The sequence below is a fragment of the Caloenas nicobarica genome, chromosome 2 (genome assembly GCF_036013445.1).
Source record: "Caloenas nicobarica isolate bCalNic1 chromosome 2, bCalNic1.hap1, whole genome shotgun sequence".
NCBI classification, from domain to species: domain Eukaryota; kingdom Metazoa; phylum Chordata; class Aves; order Columbiformes; family Columbidae; genus Caloenas; species Caloenas nicobarica.
The window spans coordinates 56205326-56230234 of NC_088246.1; the positions used below are offsets into that span (position 1 = coordinate 56205326).

General features: G+C 37.5%; 1 protein-coding gene across 1 annotated transcript in view; it reads left to right on the top strand.

Moving 5' to 3' along the window:
* SUGCT (succinyl-CoA:glutarate-CoA transferase) overlaps positions 1–24909 on the top strand; it is a 409784-nt gene that overhangs the window by 122300 nt on the left and 262575 nt on the right. Inside the window, exons 10-12 of the mRNA XM_065629417.1 lie at positions 4116–4187; positions 9193–9290; positions 21939–22041. Coding sequence (XP_065485489.1) covers positions 4116–4187; positions 9193–9290; positions 21939–22041 — 273 coding nt within the window. The remainder of the gene's footprint in view (positions 1–4115; positions 4188–9192; positions 9291–21938; positions 22042–24909) is intronic.

Here is a 24909-nt window from a genome sequence, read left to right on the forward strand (position 1 = left end):
GCACTGTCCCCAGCTGGTCCCAAAGATTTGTTCAGCTTGCACATGAAGCTGTTTGCTCCTATGCCAGCCTTGGGAGGGAGCTCAGAGCCGTGTTCTCCCTAAATGCCATCTGAGAGTGCTCCCTGTTGTCCTGTCAAACATGTACCTTACAGAAATACTGTATCAAGCCTTTATAAAGAGATGGCATCTTTCCAAAACCTCAAGCAAGCTGCTTCATGATGCCAGTCGGAGCAATCAGCCTGTTGCTCTGCTCAGCACCAGTGAGGACAAATAACCAGTGGATCCACTTCCTGGTCCACAACTGGTTCCACTTCTGGGGTTTGTAGGACAAGGACGTGCTCGTACTGGAGCAGGTTCAGCGAAAGTCCATGAAAATAATTAAGGCATTGGGGCATCTCTCATATGAAGAGATGCTGAGAGAGCTGGGACTGTTTATCTTGGAGGAGTGGAGAGAAGTCTTGAGGAGGTCTTATGAATGTGTATAAATACCTGATGGAAGAGAGTAAAGCATCACCATGCGCAGCAGCAGTCGTTCTTGTTGGTTTGATTTCTGTGTTTTAGATTCAAATACTGAAAACTGACCTGGTCTTTTGACCGATTTATTGGAATTGGCATATCTTTTAATTGGTTCTTTACATTTTAAAGTTTTGTTTGTGGAATCAACATGCAAATTTAAATATATGCAAAGATATTTACTTATGATTGATGGTTGCCATAGCATATATAGGTTTAAAATTCATAAAGCAGGCAATAAGTACAAGAGATCAACTGTCTTTCATCAGCACCATCAACACTGGCAAATTTTGAAAGGCTACTGACTCAGAGCAGTGCAAAGACTGGTTAGTTTGGCCCCACATTATCTCAGCAAGTCTGTCCACTCTGATAATAAACTAAGGTTAAGTTTGGCCTGCACCTTTACTGTATAGTCTATACAGCATTTTTGGAGAATACTTGTAAACTACTTAGAACATTTCTGAAGGTCGTAGAGTTTATATTCCATGTGTTTAGGGAGGTTAAAAAGCTTCAGTACACAAAGCGTCTCAGAGTGTTCTAGGATCAGATTCAGAAAAGTGCTGAGTCCTGTAACATCCATTAGTCAGTGTGAAGTGTTGGTGCATGCACACTGGACCTTGAGATCTGGCTTTGAACACGTGTATGATGTTGTCATGTACTATGTATAATTCAGTGTGAGTTTACAGATTATCTTCGTAGAAAACCCCAAGCTTTTCACACCATTCTGAAAAGCTATGTTTTTGGATGCTACGCAATCCGTCTCTGCATTTTCCGTGAATAAGATGTGGATTAATTTTTTTGTCTTGTTTTTGTTTCTTGTCTTCACTGAATGATGTCCTGTTGCTCAGGATACCACATGGGAGTCGCAGGTTAAATCATGCTCATGCTCTGAAGAATCTTATCAGAAGACCTAATTCTTCAGAAAAAGGGAAAGGGAAAAAAGACTTTTGCCTTGTGTGTGTAGTGCCTTTTATTGTGCTAATGTGAAATGATTCGATGTGATGGACAGCAGTTTATCAAAACAAAATCTCATTAAAATCTGTCTGCACTTTGCCCTTACTCTCCTTTGTATAATAAGATGTGAAGCTTTCTGTGACCAGACAGTAACCTGTTGTAACCTGTAGTGTGAGTACATTTATGGGTGATGAATAAAACCATTGTTATCACCCTTAAATGTTGGCATCAATATTGTGCTAATAACATTTGGAAGTTTCTGCTTTATCAGCAGCAGTGACGGGCAAATAATCAGCTGTTTTGTAACAAAAAGCTTAAAATAGCAGCCGAAGACATTTGAGTTAATCTTCATGGAAAAAGACACTGCTGCATTTATTACGATACCATTTTTGTTGTGTAAGGAGGACATGATTGTTGTTTTAGCTTTTTAGACATACTGTGCAATTAGGAATAATCAGTTTTCCCACACATTCCGCAAAGCAACTGAAGCACAAATGCTAATAACCGGGCCCTTAAATTTAGAGTGACTTCCGCTGCTGCATGGGCAGCCCAGGCGTACAGATGCGTTGTTCATAGTGGTGTGCAGCTCTTGTGCGATTGCAGTCTTCTTGCAGAGATGCGAGTCTCAAAAGAAGTTGCTGATAAACAGTAAAGTCTTTAAGATTTGCCCGTACTACCAATTTAAATGTATCTTGGAGTACGAAGGGGATTTGTATATAAGTACGTATGACAAATATTTTAGTCTTTGCAATCTGTAGCAGGCATCCAGACTCAGAGTTTAAAAGAATGTGTAAAAGAATTTCTAATTTGTGTTTACTGGAAGTTGTAGGTGGTCGCACCAATAAAAACTATATTGTGTTACATATGCACACAGAATACCCCACAATTTGTGTGAAATGTGTGTGGCTGGTTTTAGAATTCAGAGCATCAGCAAACACAAGTCAGGATTTGAGCAAGGTATTAGGAAAACAGATCTTGCCTGTAACTAAAGGTGGTTAGTTTATACTGACAGCTTTAGTTCGTAGCTATTCCTGCTAAAAGCCATTTATTTGCTGGGGGGTGGCAGGTGGGAAAGAAGTGTCTTACATATTCTTAGATCAGGGTCTGTCATGATTGTTTTAGACAGAAATCTGCATGAACGGATATATCTAAAAAATGTATATGCATTCATATACAACTTCCTTTTCTGTATTCTTTTCCCAATTTTTTTCTATGCTCATTACTTTCCTCAGCATGAGTATGCAGTACATTTACATTATGCATGCTTCTGTACTTTTACTGTGTTGAAGCCAAGTCAGTGGGACTTTTTTTTGCATTCTTGGGACTTAATTTTTGCTGAATTTAATCTTACTTGCTAAGAATTTTAGACTGAAGTGCTTAATTAAATGTGTGAAAAATAAATTGCTAAACTTTATCACTGATCAATCCTATTTTCCGGGAAATGAAATGTAGCGAGAGCAAACAATTAATATCCTATCTATGATGTGCAGTTACTTGTATTTCAGTGGACATAATTTTCCACATACAATTTTAAAGCTTTGACTATACCAGATGGTAAAAGTCTTAGTGTGGATGTAGTTGTATCTGTATGAAATATTGCAAGTTGGAATAGCATATTCCTGTTTGTGAAGAAGAATAAGCCACAGTGACACGAGAAGACTGTTCATTATTAAAGTGTTCCCACACAAAGGCTTATATTTGTGTGATATTTTTCCAGAATTTATAGTAAGAACTCACACCTTTAGATCAGTACATGATAGCTTAACAAAAAAATTGATTTCTGAGAACGAAGATATGTTTCGTTCTCTGTAAGAAAGTATCACAAGGCCTTGTCACCATTAGTGCACCAGCCTGTGCTGGCCTCTTGCACTGAAGTCAAATTAATAGCAAAAGAATTTTTCCCAAATGCTTGCAACAATTGTGGTTATAACATGTATGACTGAAACTGCAGTTACACACCCTTGTATAAGGGAGTGGCGTGGAGGAAAGGGGAATCTGTTTGCATTGTCTGATTTTAGAAGATGCTCTGACACAATGGTAAAAATCAAGGATGATGCCAACCAGAGATTTTGTTTCCAGTTAAAATCTAAACGGATATGATTTAGGCTGAAATGAAAGCTGTTATGTCCTACTCAGTTAAATGTTCTCTTCACCATGAAATGTGCCAGTAAGGCCACTGTCATGAAGTAAAAAAAGATTTTTAAAAAATCCTCAAAAAAGTCCCATTTTCTCTAGAAGCTTGATGTTGAGACCAAGGAGGACAGTGGTCTCCAGCTGAAGAGGTGGAAAGGTGCAGCACATTCCTTTCATCCCCATGAAGTCCCTAACTTGTCATTGTAAATCCTTCTCAGTCCCTGTGACTGTGGGACACATTTGCAAAGTTTCAGGGTGCCTTGAGACACATTTTCAGTAAATAATCTATTAACCAAGTAATGGCTCACTCTAGAAAAACTCTAGAAGAACTCTAGGAAAAACATTCAAAAGGGCCATATCTATCCTTGTGGATGACTTTGAGCCTCTTTTACAGAACTAGAGGTTGGGTCTGAATGGAAATGTTTAAGGAAGTGATTTGAACATTATTTACAATGTTTTTTACTTAGAAGATGTGCTAATACTTTATAGCTTATCACCTATCTTTGTTTTTCCAGGCTTTTAAGACCAAGGATGGCTACATCGTGGTGGGAGCTGGAAATGATCATCAGTTTGTCACTGTGTGCAAGGTAATGAGGTGTTAGGTGACAGTACAAAAATGTGGTACAGTTTCCACTCTGACTAGGAAAATAATTACTGATGGCTTTTTAGTTCCCCCTTGTTTTGTGAAAATAAGTGGTGAATATAAATTCTAACCCTGGGCTTCTGGCTGGTAGTTTAGGGGACTGATACAGGTTCTGTGCTTTGTCTCTATATTCAGAACACTTCAGTTCCCAAACTTGAGGTTGCTGAACCCCTTTTGAAATCTGTGCAGCTGCAGAGCTAATTAGCTAAAAAATGGGCAAGCTAACAGCCTTTCAGTTCTAGAATGGTGAATGTCACGGATGTCACACTGGTGCCATTTTCATGAAGAAATGTGATGCTGTTTCTCCATAAAATATGTGGTAGGTACAGCTGTTAATGAAGCAGAGCAAGGGGATGGATGGTTCTTGTGCCACCTTAATCCGTAGCTGAGTGCATAGTCCTTTTGAACACTAGTATGTGCTGGTCTGTGCTCACAGAGAAACTTGCGGACTTCTTAGAAAATAAATATTACAGGTCTGTGGGATGACTTCGAAGTGGTGCAGAGATATGACATTGAAGAACATCTTCAAACAGGACTGTTGCATTCAAAATCTGGTATCTTCATTATTTTGAACTGAAGGTACTCTGGCAATTCTGTTTTCACAGCGAGTAGCTTGGAAATGAAATAGATTTGGATTTTTCTCATACTCTTTTCCTGTTGTTTTAATGTCTGGAATTGCTTTTCCCTGGACAGTGAATACTTTTTAAAAGAGGAGGAGATATATATATATATATATATATATATATATATAAAACTATAGGGAAACAATTGCTCTTAAGTGTAGCAACATTCCAAACAAAAGACCCCAGTAATATGTAAGGTGGGACAAGAGAAGTTTTGCATATAGCATTAGACAGCATTTTTAAAAATGAGAGTTCTACCTTTTTCCTGCCATTATGGTTTTTCTCTGGAAACCTGGATATTTAGTCTAAATTAATCACACTGTAAATGAGCTGGCAGTCTCAGGAAATTGAGCATTATTTTCTTCCATTTGTTAATGTCAGATATTTCAAAATTCTATGGATGTTCGCAAACAATAACTCAAATATGTATTAAAAAGGCAGTGCAGTTGTAATTCTGTCTTAGTGCATTTTGCACTACATATCCCCACCTTGCTATCTGAAGGAGTCTGGTTTTGCTTGCTTGAATTGGCTCTCTCAATAAGTAGCCAGTTAACCTCTTCAAAGTTTGCTCAATGGCTTTTCTTCATACAGGTATCCAGTCACTACAGTGTGGTCATTATCTTAATATGAATGAAGAGTAATGACTGAATAAGTGTCTGCCTGCCACAACTCAGATTTATCAAAGGCTCATTGTCTCATAAAGAAAATCTTTCCAGAAAGTCCCAGGACATAGCTGTGAATGTCTTCTTGGTGTTTTGTCACCTGAAGTGAAGAATTACTTACCAAACACCAGTCATCCTGCCATCCTTGAGTAAGGCAGAGCTGAAGATCTGGCTCAGTAGGTTCTGACAACATGGTGTGAGCTGGAAGGCACTAAAAATTCAGCCCATACGTTCACCTCACTTCAGAGTACAGCTGAGAGACCTAGGTGTGATTTGTTGCTATTAATACATACTCCCTCTGTAATCAGTAAGGAGTGAAAGGTGCCCCCAGAGGATGAGGCAACATTTCTATGATTTGTGTTACCTCAGAATATGTAGGACTAAAACTGAGATGAATATTGGGCCTACTCTGCAGGCTGATGGTTTTTTGTTTCATCCCTATAAAGGTGTTCTGGTATTTCTAGAATTGAGAGTAGGATGTACAGAACACAGGAAAATGATGATTGCTTGCACTTCAAAGGGATTAAAAAACCAGAAAACATAGTTCAAGTTTTGGGTAGTGGTTAGATTTTCCCATAAACCAGTTACTGTATTTGTTTTTAAAAAGAATGGTCTTTTTACCCTTATCGAGGTATTGTAGTTATGGATTTGGGCTGTTAAATTGCCCAGGAATGGAGCGATGTGGAAGTCAGTGGAATGCTGTGAAACCCGTTAGATGTTTGCTCAGTGCTAACTTGAGGGTGGTTTGGAGCTTAAAACACTGTGAAGGGGGAGAGCCAGCAGAGGATGAGGACTTTATTACAGGAAGGCCCATAACACCCTAGTGAACCTTTAGTAAATACAGAGACCGCTAATTCAAACATTGGAATTGCTATTAGAGAACCTTTCTGAGATGAGTTGGTGCTAAAAATACAGGCTGTATGAAAGCTGTTGCCCTGAAGACACACACTCTAGAGATGGAACAGCTGGCGCAAGCTGTAAACAATTGCAAACATTCTGCTTCAACCATATCTTTTCAGGCAAGCAGAAAGAAAAAAACTGGAATAATTCACAGTGATATTTTCAAAATCAGTGACAACTATCTGTAGCTTGTTTTGGGGACTTTGATAATTGCAGAAAAACTTTGCAACACTGCTGGCTGAAGTGCATTTCATAGTGGCCAGGTGTTACAAAAGCGCATCCCAATGTGTGGCTGCTTTGGCCTAAATAGGAATAGTGAGCAAGAGTCTTCAGAAGGCTGAGCTTTTGTGTACAGCAAGGTTTGCTGTACACAAACAGGTTTGCGTGCAAACAGGTTTGCTCATGTTGGGGAACAAAACGCGGAGAGTGTAAACTCTGTGCATCTTAGATCTTGAAGGAGGCCTAGAAGTGGAGAACAGCAGTTTCATTCCAAGTGGTCACAGTAAAATTAAGAAAATAACATTGGCAGCGTGATGCAGAAAGATGAATGGCACATTAATGAATAACTTCTCAAATGTGCATTTGTTAGTCACAAAAAGATTGAGAAGAACATATATAGACACGCAGCTTTACAACAGATGGACATAGAGTTAAAGCTAAAGTCAGGAACGTTAATTAAAACAGTAGAGTGAGCAACTCCATATGATCATTTTTTCATATCACGCATCAAATAGAACCATAGTTTTCTGATTAATTTCTTGGGGTTTTAAGCTCTCATAATTATTCACTATCATTTACTTTGAACAACCTTGCATGATTTTTTTCACTAAAGCAATGTTTTAAACTCCAAAATAGCAGTATTAAAAAGAGGAGATAATTTTAAGGGGGTACCAATATTATTGTTAAACTTTCAGGCAGGAAAAGAAGAACATTTTCTAAAGCTGGGTTACGATATGTTATGATTTTCATAAACTAGATTGCGTAAACATAGAAGGGAAAGAAAATATGCTGTGAATTAAGTGTTGAGGGAAGATGCTAGACTGATGTTTTATGTTACCTTGCAGATAAAAATCTGCAGAGAAGTTACGTAATACAGTCATTGTTATAACACAATTTACTGATTCCTTGGTTTTTATGCTTAGTTTTGTCACTCTAGGTGACAACTACATCAAAGGTGACCATCTCTTTTGAATATCTAAATATCTGTTGAAAGAATATCTGATTAGCTGATGGTTTTAAGTCATCAACCGCTATTCACTTGGAAGGGGAGCCATATCCTTATTCACTTCAGCAACGTGAGAAGTCATTAAATTATAGTGGCCTTGGCCTGAACCAATCTCAGAGGAATTAGTAGACTTTTAGGTTTGAGGCAAATAACAGAGAGATCAATCTATGTATCACTTATATGTGGGGGTACATAAACATATGGATTCAAGGAGTGACTGAACATGTTAATAAAAATCCATTCAGCTTCGTTGAATACATAGAAAACACCTTCAGCTCAGAAATACCCTAATCCAGGGGTGTCAAACTCATTTTCACCGGTGGCCACATCAGCCTTGTGGCTGCCGTCAAAGGGCCGAATGTAATTTTAGGACTGTTTAAATGCAGGAGTAGTTACCCTAATTTAGATTAGTTGCCCTAATCTGAAGATGGCTGGAGTCTGGGTGATTATTAAGGAACTATCACATGTACTGGACCTGTTCTTGTGCTGTTCCTGAGCATCAGCGCTCAGCTGCAGGCCGAGATAGGATGATGGGCTGTAGGGACTTCAGCTTTGAGTCAGTACTGGTTTTTTGTGAGCCACCTTGGAAATGGCCCTGTAAAAAAAAAGTAGCATGTTGAGAATGATTATAAGACTCATCATAAGTAAAATTGATCTAGAGTGTGTGTTAGTGAGTATATGTGAGAATATGTGACAGTCTTTTCCTTTGCAATCTGCCGTTCTGCCTTCCTCTGTAGCTGATGTTACTGGGATATTTTTTGTTCAATTTAGAAAGCACAACTCATTCTGGTTTTTTATGTTCTATATAAATACATTGTGGCATAAATAGATAAATTATATAGTAAGTATTGATTGTCCACACAGCTACTCTATCTCATAAATGCTTCTACAAAATTCTAAGACTCATTATCCACGTTTAATTCCCTTTATAGTATAATTCACATTGTCTTTGCATGATGGTTAAATTTCTAATGTGCCAGGTGGGAGCTACATATAGAAGATATATTTCTCCTTTCTTGGAGGTTATACCACCAATTTTCTTTATTAAGTCTTTTGGAAGAAATCATAAAGAACAACTATGACATTTCAATAGAAAAACACCATTTCATTTTTTTGCCTTTTTGACAGAAATTACCGAAGTGGAAAGAAATATTCTTAGACATAGCTTTTCTCAGTCCAGCATAGGAAGTACAGTCATATTTCTTATTCTGTGACATATAATTTAGTGCAGGATAATCCCACAGATCTCTTCAACCTCATGGTAATAACTTTTAAACTTTTTAATGTTCTACAGTAAGAACTTCTCCTAACTAATAGTAATCAACTAAGATTTGGATCTTCAGTTCAATTTCTGTCTTTTTCTGTACTTGTTATGTAACATTAACCAGGAGGCATTATATTTTCTTAATTTCCTAATCTATATTAAAAGATTAATGAGAAGTAGGAGTTTTTGCAAAGCTGTCTTAAATTGGTAATGAATTTCCTTAGCTATAGAAATATCTCCTGCCAAGCACATTTCTTACCTTTATTTTCACTTAGATCCTGAATTTGGCTGAAGTTAGTAAGGATTCCAGATTCAAAACTAATACGCTCAGAGTCCAGAACAGGAAAGAACTTATTGACATATTATCAACCCGGTAAGTTAATTAAAAGGGAAGAAATGACATTTAATCTGTGAATGCAAATAGTCACATATAAGAAGCTCTCATCATGTAAAAATTTTACTTTACTCTTTTGAGATTGTGTGTGTCTTTTGTTTTGAGAGGGGAGGGAGTGGTGTTGGTTGGTTGGGTTTTTTTAATGTATTGAGAATACTTACTGATGTTAAATATACTGCCTTTTGCACACACACTGTAGTGTGGACTTGCAAGAAGCCAGACCACAGTCTTATGTTTTCAGAAAGCATTTAAACTTATTTTTAACCATTAACTTGAATTTTAGTGAAACAACCAGTGCTTTCTGCTTTCCTGGATGAATGTAGCTCCTGGAAATAAGATTCTTGGAGTGTCATTTGCTTTTGCTGTGACTGGGATTTTTAAACTTTTCACTGAGAGTTGCTGTATCCAGGCGAGTTCCACTCGATGCTACTCCCTCACTGCTGGTTCTGTATTGTGGTACTCTGTGCTCCAAATTCTCCCTGGGCCAGTCCTTTTGAAATCAAGAGGAGATGAGCTTAATTCTATGTGGGAATCATCCTATTAAATACTTTAATTAAAAATTATTTAAGAGGAAGCTCAGGAACACTTTATTTGAGAGATTAAAATAGCTTAGTTATCTTTGTAATTCTGTTTGAGAAGTTCTTATTTCTGTGGAGTGCTCTTCTGTTTAATAGAGAGGATGATAAATGTATATAATGTAAGAAAAAACCTAATCTGTGTAAAGCTACTCAAACGTGGTTTCAGCAACACTTCATTCTTTGGGAGATGAGCAGAAGAGGCAGCTTATCTACTGCTGTCAGTGGTGCAAGAAAAGTCACACCATCGTTTTGACACTTTGGCTGTATGACTGCTTTGTCAACAAAGGTGTAACAATTATCATTCAGGGATTTTTTTTTTTTAGGAGCATTAGGTCAGGTGCCTCCCCTTTTCATTTCATCTGAGAAAAGAGTTTCAGTAGCACACCCCTGCCTGCATTTTTTGGATACTGAGAACTGGAATCACCTTGCATTAAAGACTGTAGACAGAGTGATTTTGCCTCTTCCTGTTGCACTTTTGTTTCTGTCTTACCTGTCCATTTTCAGGTGTCCTGACTGATGAACACTGAAGTACCAGGTTACTTTGCATATTCAAATAATTATGGCACAGCTGTTCACGATGAATTTTTGGAACTCCTCCTTTACTTGCCTTCCCATTACAAATGTAATGTGATAGCACAGATGAACCCACTCTTCCTATAAGTTTTAAATCCTTGAAAGGGAATAGTTTTCATTTTATCTACTTCTGAGCTCTTACATTCTTGACATGTAGTCTTAGTTTCAAAGGTGATTCGTGTTGACTTATTACTTAGAGATTATTTAATTTAATATGGCATTTATCTGATCTACTCTGGTACCTTATGAGAGTTCTGTTTTGCCATCCAGAGATCAATTACTTAATAGCTTGTTGCTTGTGGTTAATTTTGAATGCAGGTCGTTTTGTTTTTCTTTTTTTTTTTTTAGTGGGTGATATCTGAATAGTAAGATGAAGTTCAAGGAACAGTTGTTCCTTGAATGAGTCGCCAGAATTCTAATTTGTTTTTATATCTGTAGCTATTAGTTCATCAGATTACCTCATTGCTCTTTCAATTACTGCTTTATGTCTTTTTTGTCAGAGTTTATGTTCTGTTTTATTAGCATCATTTAGGCTGAATTTCTGTGTAATTTATATGCAAGTGCAGATGTGGCTGTATATACATTTTTGGAGTAGACATTTCCAATAGTATTCTGTTATGTCACATTATTGTGAATTCATCTGGCATTCGGTTTTAAAACACTGACTATAACAAACACCTTTGGCATTCTAATGGAGGTCAAATATGTTTCCATACACATTCCATGGTAACTTTGCTTTTATTCACTAATGCACAGTTGTTTGTAAAATTATATATGGTTCATGTTGAAGTTACTTAGAGAATTAAATGAATAGTTTCTCAGTGCTGAAAAATGTCAGCCCTTGAGAAATGAAGGGAAATGACAAAATAGTAATGGCAGAATTTCACTGAAAAATACCTTAATTAAATCACTGATTACTTGATAGTATTTCAGCTTCTAGCGCATGGAAAATATAAACTTAAGGTGCATTAGTTGGAAAGAAACACCTGCAGACCCTCTAATTCACTTACTGTATGTACACTGCTATCCACCTTGCAATGAATTTCTGGAGACATGAGCTAGAACAGCTTAGAAGAGTTGTGATTTTCTTGACATGGGTTCTACTACAGTCACTTTTGTGGAGATGCACCCCTCCTTTTGTGGTGGAAGGCAAAAAGGAACATGAAAGTCCTTTAAGGATTTAGTCAGGCCATTCATCCATGTCTCATTTTGATGCTGTGCCAGGCAGGTTGCACACAACTTGAGGTAAAGCAGCTTTTTTCCAATGATGTTGTAATGGAAAAAGTCAGCAAACTTGTTTGGTGTGCCAGGCTGAGCAGTAAAAGGCAGGTAAAAATTAGCATCTATGTATAGGAATCTGGTGATTCCTAAATGTTCCTTCTCTTTTGTATGTGCTTGGAAACATAAATGGGAATTATGGTCCTGTAATGGAATCCTTTGAGTGTTGCTGCTGATAAGGCCAGTGAAAAGATTCACAGATATGGCCTATGTCTCAGCATCTCCACAGTAATTACAGTGACTATGTTTTCTATCATGTGCCTCCAGAGTTGTGTTTCCTTCCCTTTCCCCCAACCTCTTTTGCTGCTATTTTCAGTTTATATGTCCTTTCTGTTCCACTAAGTCATTGGTATTTTAAGTACCATTTGTATAGCAGATACTTGCTTCTCTTTGCACTTGCTTGCATATATCACTGCCGTTGCACAGTAGATATATGCATAAATTTTTTCCCAAGCTATTGATACTGTTATAATCTTATCGAGCTGAGGTTGCACCAGAGCCTAGAGTAGGCATCCGTTGACCCATTTAACCTTCCCCTTTTTCCTGTCTGTTTTGAACTGTTTCCAGAGGTGCGACTTACCTTTTATTTTCCCAATTTTCAGAATGGACTAACTGCAATTCATGTGTAACTTCTGAGCACTTAGTAAGTGCAGAAAGAAGGATTCTTATCCATCTCCTCTTAAGGAAAAGGATTTCCCAGGTTTTATTTAGGAATAGAAGGAGATGTTCAGACCTACTCAAAGGGCCAGGAACTCCAAGTGCGGAGCATTTAATTTGCTGCATGTGTGGAGCTGAAATTTTTAAAAACATTTGAACTCTGAATACCAAGGAGACGGTTGATGCTTTTCGTTTGTTACGGTAAATGTTAACCAACTGAGACTCTTTGGCCACAGTTTTATTCTAGATGTGCGCACAAAGGAAACATTGGTACAATCGGTCAATGTTAAGAAATGCTGGGTTTTTTTAAAAAGGCTGTATCTTGGGAATTCTTGACTCAAATGACCTCTAATCTAGCTCAACAGTTCTACTCAGCACCTGCAGTAACTGTGCCAGATTTCAAGGCAGTCAGATAAGCATGGGGATTATATAGCACTTAAAAGACATTGACCTTTAAACAGAAGACATTTCAGAAAGGTGTGAAATGACCTATTCATCACAGTCAGATGACCTGAGCTGAGTGAGAATACAAGATGGAGATGAATATGGCTTGAGACGTAAATGTAGCTTGAAATGACAGCTCTGAGAGGTGTGAATTGCTCCATTCATTTCAGGAAGAATTTTCTCATCCTCTCTCTTCCCTGACAGAAATGAAGAGTGAAGCACATCTGTCCTTAGCTCTTCACCCCAGCTTGATGTCTGCTTACAACATCTCAACTTCCTCTACAGGGTACACTTGAAAGAGAGAGGGGGAGAGCTGGTAGGGGAGAATAAATTCACATATCCACAGAGATTTTCAGATCTCAACAAAAGGCCCCAGAAGGTCGACCACTCTGGAGTGGTATGGTGCTTCTGGGAGATCCAGCTTGCACAGTGGTTCAAGAGGAGGGAATTACGGAAACCAGTCTCAGACATCTTGAGGGGGGAGAGTGTTTTTCATTTCCATCTTCTATGTGGAAATCAGTCCAGTGCTGAAAGGCCCACTGAGTTGTAGGATATTCGCTAGGAAGAAGAATATAGGCCTAGGGGATATTTTGTACATGCTTTGCTACTGGTGATGTTATCCCTTTCCCATCTCTGGTCCTCTTCCGGCTATGCTCCTTTTTTCCCTGTCTCCATCATCTTCCTGCACTTCCTACAGCTCTCCCAGCTTATTCCCTCTTTTTCCTCCCACTGCTGACATTTGCACGTCTACTGTGTTTGCTGTATAAAAAAAAGGAGTTTCATTCCATTCTGCATCTTCCTTTTTATTTAGGTGACATTTTCCCCAAACGACAACAAAAGAGAACTCTGACAAAGGCAAATTGCCTCTGAATGCCTTCCTTTCTTGGGTGTGTGCCAAGAGTCAAATTTAAAATGACCCTACCTGGGTGGAGGTCAGGTTCAATGGCCACTACAGAGGCCCCTGAGACTCCCAGCTCATGTGAGAACTGACAGACTACAGAGCTCTCTGGTTTTTATACTTCCAGTAGAAACCTCTGGTTTCTGAGTTAGATGTACGTCTCTCCACAAGAACCAAGTTTTAATTGTTGCTCCGTTCTCCCCCACCTCCCTTCCGCTTTTAGTGCTGCTTCCTCTGGAACAGAATAGTACCATGCACAATGTGGATTATTCTGTATGTGTGTATATATACATACACGCGTGTATATGTGCATACACATGTCAAGACATACATATATAGCGTGTGCATGTAAATGGAGATGCATCTGTGCAAAAGCTGTTATAATGCCAGTTTTAAGAGAAGCTGCTTTGGGGAAGGGGGCTTAATCTGTTGACCTCTGTCTTCAAATTACTCCAGAAATCAAATGTTGATCCTACCCTGCACCTCAGTAATGTAGACAAATTTGAAGACAGTGCAGATAAATGTGTAATCCAAGGTACTCCAGGGCAAATAAGCTGTAAATGTAATGGAGCATACAGGGCTGTGTAAGTGCAAGAGGAAGGGGAATAGCAGACACGCCATCAGCCTTTTAACTGAAGCAACTCGCGTAATGAAAACCACATAAATTCATCATGATCAGTGCTCCTGCAGCTATAGCTAAATTATTACGGACTTAAAATCAGAAGTGTTAGGGCTGGAAATGATTCAGAGTAGAACTTCTATTCCTAGCACTTATATTTTAAAGTCTATATTCCTGACTGTTCACCGCAGCTGCGTGTTGCATATGTAAGTGTGAGAGGGGAGAAAGGAACCAACAGGAAGGAAGTACAGAGGAACCTGATCCTCAGTTAATGAGTTAATGCTAAATTATTGCCACCTACTAACAGAAGTAGACGGTACCTAAAGGGGAAAGTGTATTGTAAAATGTTTAATTTTCTGGATGAGGAACACTGTTAAATTCATACTTGTTGAAATACACCCAGTCTCTGTAAATAGCCTTCTCCATCCCCACCATTTCTTCTTCTAAACCATGAACCTTGCAGACTGAAATTACTGCTGGTAACATTACTGGAATGAGCCTCTGGTTGTTTGCTGCTCCAGCAAGACAGGTGTGTGAAATTGGAAGGATAATTGACTTCAGCGTGGCACAGCTGGTGAGGTTTACTTTCCCCAGCCATTTACTTCTCTATCAGTGCATAGGTGGTTGAGCTGTGTGGACATCAGCTACCAAGCTGACACAGTTTTCTTTAAAATGCTTTGTTTTAAATTTTTAGTAGCTTCATGTTGACTTCTATGTGTGCAACTGAGAGAGATCCAAAATGTCTCAAACATCTGATTTTTGGATGGGGTAAGCTAATGTGAATTTTCTGTGTTCTTTTCTTGCTATTTAATAAGCCTCTAAGTATTTTCATATGTAAGGGCAAAGTTTCAGATCCTGAACAGGCACTTGCTCTCTTTTTTCTGATGGCATAGGTTACTAGCTACAACACTGCTGAAATCAAGGGAGATCTTTTGATTGATTTTTTTTTTTTTTTTGAGTGAGCTTTTTGACCTGGCCCTTGTTAGCTCTTCACTCCTCTTGAATAGTTAAAAGAAAAACAGCAACAAAATCAATACAGGCTTCCATTATTCTTAATGCGCTTTTACTGGTGTGTGTTTACCTAGCTGATTTTCAGTTAATTTGTGCTTCCTTTGTTGTAACTGTAGAAGTTACAGTCCTTTTGCTTACTTGAGGAAAAAAGAGGAAGATTTGGGAAAAGGAGTACTTTTCTGGTGTGTATAGTCTAATGTTATCTGAATCCAAAAAGAACTAATTCTAGGACACGCTGGATTTTGATACTCAGGAGCCATAGGAAACACATTTTACAGTATTGATATGTTTCCTTCTCTCCGGTATGCTGTTCTTTAAAAATCATAAATGGTTTTAAAACAGCATGCAAACTTCATAAGAGAACATTCATCTCTAGCACAAATTCAGCACATAAAGGTGAAGGTTTATTAATTTTTCTATTATAAACTGGTGTCATTAATATTTAAAGCATGCAGAAATTTAAAACAAGTTTCAGGGTGGATTTGTGATACCTACACATGTCTGGACTGTACTATATGTAGCTATCATTTTACTATATGTGACATCTTTTCAAGGAACTGACATATCCATCAGCAGAATATGTCGGTACAATCTTGTTGATCCCAAAGACTTTAAGGGTCTGTTGTGGTTTGCTGAGTGATTAATCAGTAATCAGGAAGAGACTAATTAGACACTAAACCAGAGATGCTTACAGACTATTGAGTAAATACTATAGTATTCATTTTGAAAACTCTAATTGTATATTTACTGTACACTAAGGGATAATGATGCATTATTTGAATTTTCAAAATATTTTTTTATATTACTTTTATTTTGTATAGTGTCTTCCATAGAAGCTACCATAAGAAACTGTACAAACTATTTTACTGAGTTAACTATCTTTAAAGAGATGATTAGTAGCAAAGAGTGGAAATACTGTAGATATTTGAAGGTGAAGAGACTGTTGATAGAACAAAGTAATGCAAAAACCATAATGCAAACTGGGTTGTGCTAGAAAACACAAGAAAGCTATTATGGACTTCAGCAAGAACAGAGAAGGTTTTTGTGATTGACCACATGTAAAAAGCTGTTACTAATCCTAGATGTTGCTGTTCCATCTGCATTTGGTAGCTGTCCAAATAAATTTGCTACATTAATTGCCATAAGCTTCCTATAGAAAAGAGCAGTGTTTTGCTTCAGTAGTTCTTCTAAATTTAGTTTGTGTGGAATTGGATGGTTTTATCCATTAGAGAAATGTGGATGCCCTTCCATGTAGGATGCAGCAATGATTGAAGGTTTGCTAGGAAACATGGAAAATGGAATACATGCAAGGAATGCACACAAAGTGGATTAATTCATGCTTTAGAAGTCATCATTGAAAGACAGAATATTTACTAAAAAAGAAACAAAGTTTATGTGAATAATTGATAGGATGAGAAACTTACTGCATTTTAAGAGAACTAAGGTATGTTTCTGTAACTCATTAAAACCATTTCATCCAACCTGTGCAAGTCAAGCAGACACTTTTTTGGGTTTTTTGCAGTTAACGATCCATTCTCCCTTTTAAAATTAGAATTTGTTAGAAAGCAGAAGGGGATGAGCCCTTTTTGTTTGACATTTAATTTTTGGAGGCTATTTCTTGTATTGTGCTGCAATGTTTTTGATTCGTTAAGAGTACAGTTTAAATGTAGTTTTTCATTTAATGGTGCCTGCTAGATTTACAAATTGAGGAAAAAGATATTTAGTTGGATTTCTTCCCATGAAATAAAATTTCAATTAGTTCAGCTCATGCTACACTTTCTAGCCTTAAAATATTATAAAGTATGAATTATCTTCAATGTTAAATGTTCCGGAATCTGATGCCTCATTTCAGTATTGCAACTTCAATAGCTTCCTGAGTGCTGTGTAATTCAGTGGAGAGGAGGCTTGGAGTGCTGCTTAAAATGCAAATGAGACATCATGGAGGCTACTACCACTTTAATGAGGTGGACCTTAGTACAGGCTTTGCAGTAAAGGTCCCAGCAATGGGCTTGCTCTCCATTGGGGCACCTATCCTTTTTTCAGAGGTGTTTTCAGAAAGAGCCTGCATTTGGGCTTCATACCACAGACTAATACAGTAAAAAGTAAACTCTTTTGAACTTCTAAAATAATGATTGTAGAAAGCTAAGCTACAGATGTAAAATGAATTTGTAAATAAATAGTACATAATTGAAAGGCCATTTATTTGATTATATCTGTAGCAGGTGGAGCATTTTAGAGGGGAAATGTACTCGTGGAAATACACGAAACTGTAGTATGAATTGCGTGGTTGACTCTCCTGCAGTCATCGAGTATCACTGAGGCTCCATAGACAGATGAAGATTCATTTTCTAGTGTCGTGCTTCAGAGTTCCGATGCTGCGCAGACTTGGGTATTTTTTTACTAGCTTAAGTTTGGAAGGTGGACCACTGGTTAGCCTTGTATGTGTTTCCATCAGTGATTTTTATTTATATATGTATGTAAAAATTACTTTATCCCAGCGAAAGACAGCAGATGATGTTGTAAATTTTTCAGTTAGGAAAGGAAATTGTATACTAAGTAGGATATTGTAGACTCTGCACTGGTGCGGCCTTGCCTGGAGCACTGTGTGCAGTTCTGGGCACCACAGGATCAAAAAGATATTAAGCTGCTGGAGAGTGTCCAGAGGAGGGCTACGAAGTTGGTGAAGGGTTTGGAGGGGAAGCCGTATGAGGAGCGACTAAAGTCACTTGGTTTGTTCAGCCTGGAGGAGCCTGAGGGGAGAGCTCATTGCAGTCTACAGCTTCCTCACAAGGGGAGGAGGAGGGGCAGGCACCAAACTGTTCTCTTTAGTGACCAATGACAGAACCCGAGGGAATGGCAGGAAGATGTGCCAGGGGAGGTTCGGGTTGGCCATTAGGAAAAGTTTCTTCCCCCAGAGGGTGCTGGAGCACGGGAACAGGCTCCCCGGGGAGGTGTCACGGCCCCAGGCCTGACAGTGTTCAAGAAGAGACTGGACAAGGCCCTCAGACACACGGTGTGAACTGCGGGGTTGTCCTGTGCAGGGACAGGAGTTGGACCCGATGATCCTCGTGTGTCCCTTCCAACTCAAGACATTCTATGATTCTATAATATTTATAAAAGACAATATCAAAGCAAAGAAAAATGTTTTAAATCAAATGTTAAAGGGAAAAAGATTGGCCAGGCCTTGTAAATGCCTGTTGGTAGGGCTTTTAATTTTCAGGGAACAATTACAGTCTTCTACTTCTTTTGGAAGTTTTTGTCAAAGGTCTTTTATTGATATTTTGGATTGCTGAGCATGATATCAGTTGATACCTAGCAACCTAAACATCAGCTTTTTGCTATAAAGAATCTTATGGTATTTATTTGTGTGCTATTAAAAATTATATTTAGATGGAGAGAATTATACAGGTTAGCAAAAAAAAAAAAAATCGAAGTCTGTGCAGCTGACATCAGAGAGTTGAACGTAGGCATTTTTTATCGAAGTCTTGTCTTTTATCAGCTTTTGAAACAGTATTTCTCCATTAATGCTGTACAACAGATATTACAATATATAAAACAGAACTGAATGAACTGAATAGTTGCATGCTGCTGTTCTCAAAATGTGAATAATAGACCTTTATTGGCAGTGGTGATGTTCTGTTTTGTTTTTAAAGAGTTTGCTTAACAATATGCTGTCAACGGCCTATTTTTACCACAAATAAAGGAAGCTATTCTACATGAGATTTAGGTCAAGAGTTTCAATTTCAGGAGGAAATGCTGTGTGTCTCCTTTGATGGTGACAGAATATGGGAGTTTTATATCTTTGCCTGAGTTGAAAGCTTTTAGGAATTCTCTCCAACCACCATTAAATAAATAAGGAAGACTATCATAATTGTTATGTCCATTCAAAACAAGTATTTTTTAAATGGAACATCACTTGTTTTCTACAAAATCATATGTGTTTTCTTTTTCAGTCTTACATATGAAAGAAAAGCCTAAGCAGAAGCTAAAATTTCAGAAATTCATACACCCCATAGAGATTTTGCAAAATATGCACTCACTCTACTGTATATTGAGTCACTTGTGATAATGTTACTAAAGAAGAATGTATGTCTTGAAAATTATTCAGATTTGCCGTGACATCAGGTAGTAGCATACTGATTATGCAGATGTAGATAATTGACACTCCTGTTGAAGAGACTTCATTTCCAGGCTATCCTTTAAAATCTAAAATCTGTGTGGTTTGTGTGTTTGGGTTTTTTTGTTTGTTGGTTTGGTTTAATTTTGATTTTTTGGGTTTTGTGCGTTGGTTGCTTTTGTTTTGTTTTTAAACCCAGGAGGATATTTATAAATTCTTTCATTAAAAGAAGTACGAGGAACATAACATAGCAGGGCTCATTTATTACTAATAGATCAAAGGGATGATGGTACGAATATTAAGAATTACAATAATTTCTTAGTGATGGTCTTCAGAGTCCAAGAGTCCTATAATAGATGTGCTGTCTTCTGTTAGAAATGACATAGTGCTGGATGTTGAGCTGTTAGAAAAAGTACTTGGAAAAAAGCTTTAAATTTATAAAAAGGGAGTTAGTGGGATATGAATTATGAAGCATCTTGGTAGGGAACTGGCCTGATGTGAAACAGTTTTTTGTGTAAATCATATTTACACTATGCAGCAGTTTGAGCCCCAAACCTTAGTAATAGAAAACTATGAATAACAAGAATATACAGATTGTGAGAACTGTTGCCAGAGAGAGTACTGAAGGGAAGTAAAATTATATTTTAAATTAAAATCCTGCTTTCCTAGTGGCTGCAGCCTCCTTCCTCAGTGGTTATCTACCTCTCTATAGTTACCTTTTTTCCCCCATTTCCTGTAATGTACATGGTTCTAGGTATGGTCAGTAACAGAGTACTAAATTAGATGGATCCTAGATGTGTCCAAGCGTGGCATTATCTTTACGGCCAGCTACATCTTTACCATGAAATAACTTGAATATTCTGTGAAGCTTATAATTGAACAGTGCAATAATCTTATTTCTGTTTTCTTTAGAAATAAAGCTTCATTATGCTTCATTTCTTCAGAAGTGATGCTTCATTTCATAACACATTTTTCAAATTTCAAGTCTTTTATTCTGATTTTTCTGTATTATTGCTCCTTCCATTTCTAGTAGTATTATTTGTTAACTTCACATGTATTCAGCAGGACTAAAGCTTCTGTTTCTGAAGAAGAGCAGTGCAAAACTTGTGCATTTTCCTGTTTGTTTGGAGTGCAAAATGCATTGGGTATCAGGAATTATTCCTTCAGATGTTGGGGAAGCCGTTCCCGCACAGGAAGAAAGACACTGAATCTTGGATCTGTATACTTAATATAACTGTGACTTGTCACTGTCACTAGGTTTTTTCTTTAGTCTAAAAGTAGCATGAAATAATTTGCAGCCAGTCTCTGCATATGGATAAAAAGAAGTTTACAATGCTTGACTTTACTGATTTGAGGGGTTTTGTGCTTTTGGGCTTTATCTCTAACTTTCTGTCAGAAACTTGAAAGATTTGTTTTGCATAGTAACATGCTAGAAGGAAGCTACAGAATACCAGTAATGGAGTGTCTCTTATCAAAGTTGCTGTTAATTTAATTTTCTTCAGGTCTTTACATCCCAATTTATTTTCAGTATTGTACGTATCATGAAGTAGATCCTTTCTAATCATCTGGTAGACTTCTTTGTTACTTACCTTCATGAAATTTAAGATACTATCTTCAAATAAGTTCACCTTTGATTCAGAATCCCAGATGGCTGTAGAAAATACCATCTCTCAGTGACTGGTCTTGCTTCAAGAGTGTCTTTTGTTCATCTGTGTAACTCTATTGGGCAGACGAGGAAAGAAGACTAATCAAGAAAAGGAGAGGAATGAGAGAGGTTCTGCCAGTTATGGAAGTGAATGCTTAGAAAGAAATAAGCTGAGCTTTTGTATGGGATATAAGGACTTGGAGCTCTGTGTTCACCAGCGTAGGCACAGTGTACATATGTTGAACCGGATGTCCTTAGGATAGGTTACACAGTCATACAACAAATAAATATGTAATCAATGTTGCTATCTGACCAACAAATGCAGCTGTTAATCCTGACATGTGTTTTGGATGTAATGGAGGAAAAACAGTGTGGTGCTTTACATCAGCTTTCAGTGAACAGTGTCGTATGTTAGACTCGTACCCACATTATAGCTATCTTTTGGTTGTTAAATACGTACATAAAAGAAAACAAATGTGAAGCACGTTAGTGTAATTAAGGACTGGAGGAAACCCATTGATCCTTATTTGAAACTGAAGATAAATTTAGCTTTATGTCATTGCTGGATTGCTTCAGATGATCAGATAGAAATAGAAGTCAGTTCAGTTATGTTCTTTCCCCTGTGTCTTTGGGTTTTGCATTTCTGAAGAACATGTGTAGTACATTTTCGTTATGTTATTCACTGCCTGGGAAGAAATCAGTGGGGAAGAGTATGGAAGCAGTGAGAGAGGGAGGAGACATGCTATACATTTTTTTCAGAATCTGAAAGCACGAAGTTGAAACCACATGCTTCTTATTTGCTCTCAGGTTTTCAGAAAAAGCAACGATCGAATGGTTGCAGCTCTTTGAAGGTAGTGGGGTTCCATATGGCCCAATCAACAATATACAGCAAGTATTCTCGGATCCTCAGGTTGGTTCTCACCATGTCTTTTCTATACATTATTACATGTGTTTTACAAATGCTGAGTAATAATCACTTTTCCTGCCACTCAGACCTGATTTCAGCTCCTTCAAAATGGGATCTGAGAGTTATATGGTGGATTGAGTTTAAGCAGATAAAATGGCACAATAACAAATAAGTACAAATCCTTAAATGAATTGTATGATTGGGAACACAAGTTTTGCCATAATGCCTTAAACCATAGGTATTCCATGTCACGGATGGAGTCTGTCTTTCAAAAATGGCTGGTAAAACAGGGAATGTAATATATTATGTAATTGCATTTTGTCAGATAAATACACAGAAAAGTATCTTTCTTGCAGTCTGCAAGCAACTGATTTTCTTTATGGAGTATGGATAACCAGAATCTATGCTGTTTGAAAAAAAATGGGCAACTTTTTGACTGGAAACAGAAAAATGAAGCACAGGAATCATAGGCAGAAAGAGTTTAACCTTTTCTTGGCCTGGTGGATTCCCTGGCTGAGAACATTTCAGCTTTTATTTATTGTCTTTTACTGAATTGCATCTATACTTAATTATAAACAATTTATTTTTTAGTATCTCTAGAGTTATATTATTGGCATAATCCGTGATCCCTCCTCCTCTTCTCACCCTCTGGGTTATGATGGGTTAAAGGGCCCAACACAGACTGAATTATACTGTCTTCAATGGTGTAACATCATATTTTACAGCTACACTATTGTGTAATTAATTTTCATTAATTGAATTTCTAATAATGACAGTAACCAGAAAAATAATTGACCATTATAGGGGAAAAAAAGGCAGCTAATCCTGTATGTGTCCATGTCTACTATCAAGAAGTGTTTGTCAGGATTGTGAATACAATTGCAGTCTTTGGTAAAGACGAGCGGAATCTCTATCATGAGGGAATGTGTTTATAATAAATATGTTTGTTTTAAATATTTTTATTGTACTTTTAGAGGTATAAGACAATACTTGTTCAGCTACTGCAAGGAAAGAAGTGTGTGGGTGTTTTTTTTTTCTTAAATAAATATGCTCTTTCTCCTTAAAATGATGTAGTACCATGCTGTAAAGTATGCATGGGCCAAATTCTTCACTTCATAACTTTCACAGGGATTAAGGTTGGGCTTTGAAGAATATACAACAAGAGTCTTTATTTTACTCAGAATGTGGTTGACTTGGCTGTGCTTGGGGCAACATTGGAAAAATATTCTTTGCTTTCTTTTGATGCTGTGAATTTTAAGAAGTCAGTTCCACTCTGCAAGAGACTTTTTAAAACATAGTATGTCATGGGATGGCCGTTACCTCCCAAATTGAAGAGAGATTATCTTGGTTACCTTGTTCTTGTTAGAATTCACCTAAATATTATTTTTAATGTATTGTTATTGTGTGTTATAGTTACATATATTATATATATGTCAGGCTATTACCATAAAAGGCGTCGTGGTGCTTTGCAGTTAGATACCACCATATGGCAGGTTTTTCAAAGTATTTTCCTGGAAAGGGTCGTACTGATCTCTTTTTTTTCCTCAGGAAACTGCTTGAAAATGTTGTTCTTTCTACACCCTTCTCTGAAATAAGTGATCCTCAGACACTGTGTTCTTATTACTATTGGAAATGAAATGTCAGTGTTTGTGGTGATGCTTCATGTTATACATTTGTTTCATTTCTAGTGCTACCTGCCCCTTAAGCACTTTCTCACAGTTATTGTTTTGTTCAAGGAGAGGGGAAATTATGCAGTTCTGTCCTCTTTTTTTGTTGAAATATGGAAAGGTGTTGACATTTTAAGGTATTGCTCTTATGATAGATATTTACTTTACATCACTTACATAAGATTAAATCCCCAGTGCACCTCTTCATATCTGAGAGGCCATCCAGCAGGCCAGCAATTCATAGAGTAGCATACTCAGCCTCTTAAGTATATTTTGCTAAATTCTACACAAATTTTTATTTTGGTGGTGAAGACTTCGTACCTTCACAGGTGACTTCATTGCCCTGAGTCACTTATCCATACCTTGGATTTAGAAGCCTGGGGACAGTTCAAGCAAAGCTTTTTCTCCTTCAGGTTTCTTCTGAACTGTAGTTTTTGCTGTTGTACCTCACCCGATCTCGCTCGACTTGCTCATCCTTCTGCTGCTGTATAGATAGCATGTGTCTGAGATAAACAACCATCCTTGTGTATAACTTTGCTCTTTCATTAGCCAGTCTGCAATTTCAGTTTCTGAAACTTCAAAACATGTGACAGTGCCGTGAGACTACATTTAAGAGTAGGGAAGAAGTCTAGTAACACCCGAGAATCCTTAATGCAGGTACCCTCTGCACTATGAAATGCCGGTTATAACAGGGAAAAACTAGCACCCACCACCACACTAATCACAGCAAGATTTTTCTCATGTGTAAAGCTCAACCCAGTCATTAAGTATGAGACCTCTGTAATAATTCTTCACAGTGCTCCCTTTATAATATGGTATGGTTTTTTTTCAGGATCCATTTAGATGAGAAAATGTATTTCTAGGAAAGATGTCACTCAGCTTGCATTTAATAACCTTACTTACTAACACTGTATAACAAGTACAAACAGTGTGATGTAAAATGAGTTTATTGTAACTCAGTAATCTGCTTTTCATAGTCATTTGTTTTCAGCCATTGCAAGGACTCCAGAAAAACTTCAAACTTGGTGATACTTCAGTATATAGAAACTCTGTTCTACCTCTAATGGATAATACCTAGGTTTTGCTGACCTCTTCCATTTGGGGCATTATCAGCAGAATTGGATCAGAACACAATTCAGTTTTTTAACTTGGTTTTGTTGCCATTGTCTTCCTATTTGGTGTATGGATTTTTGATATCTGTGGT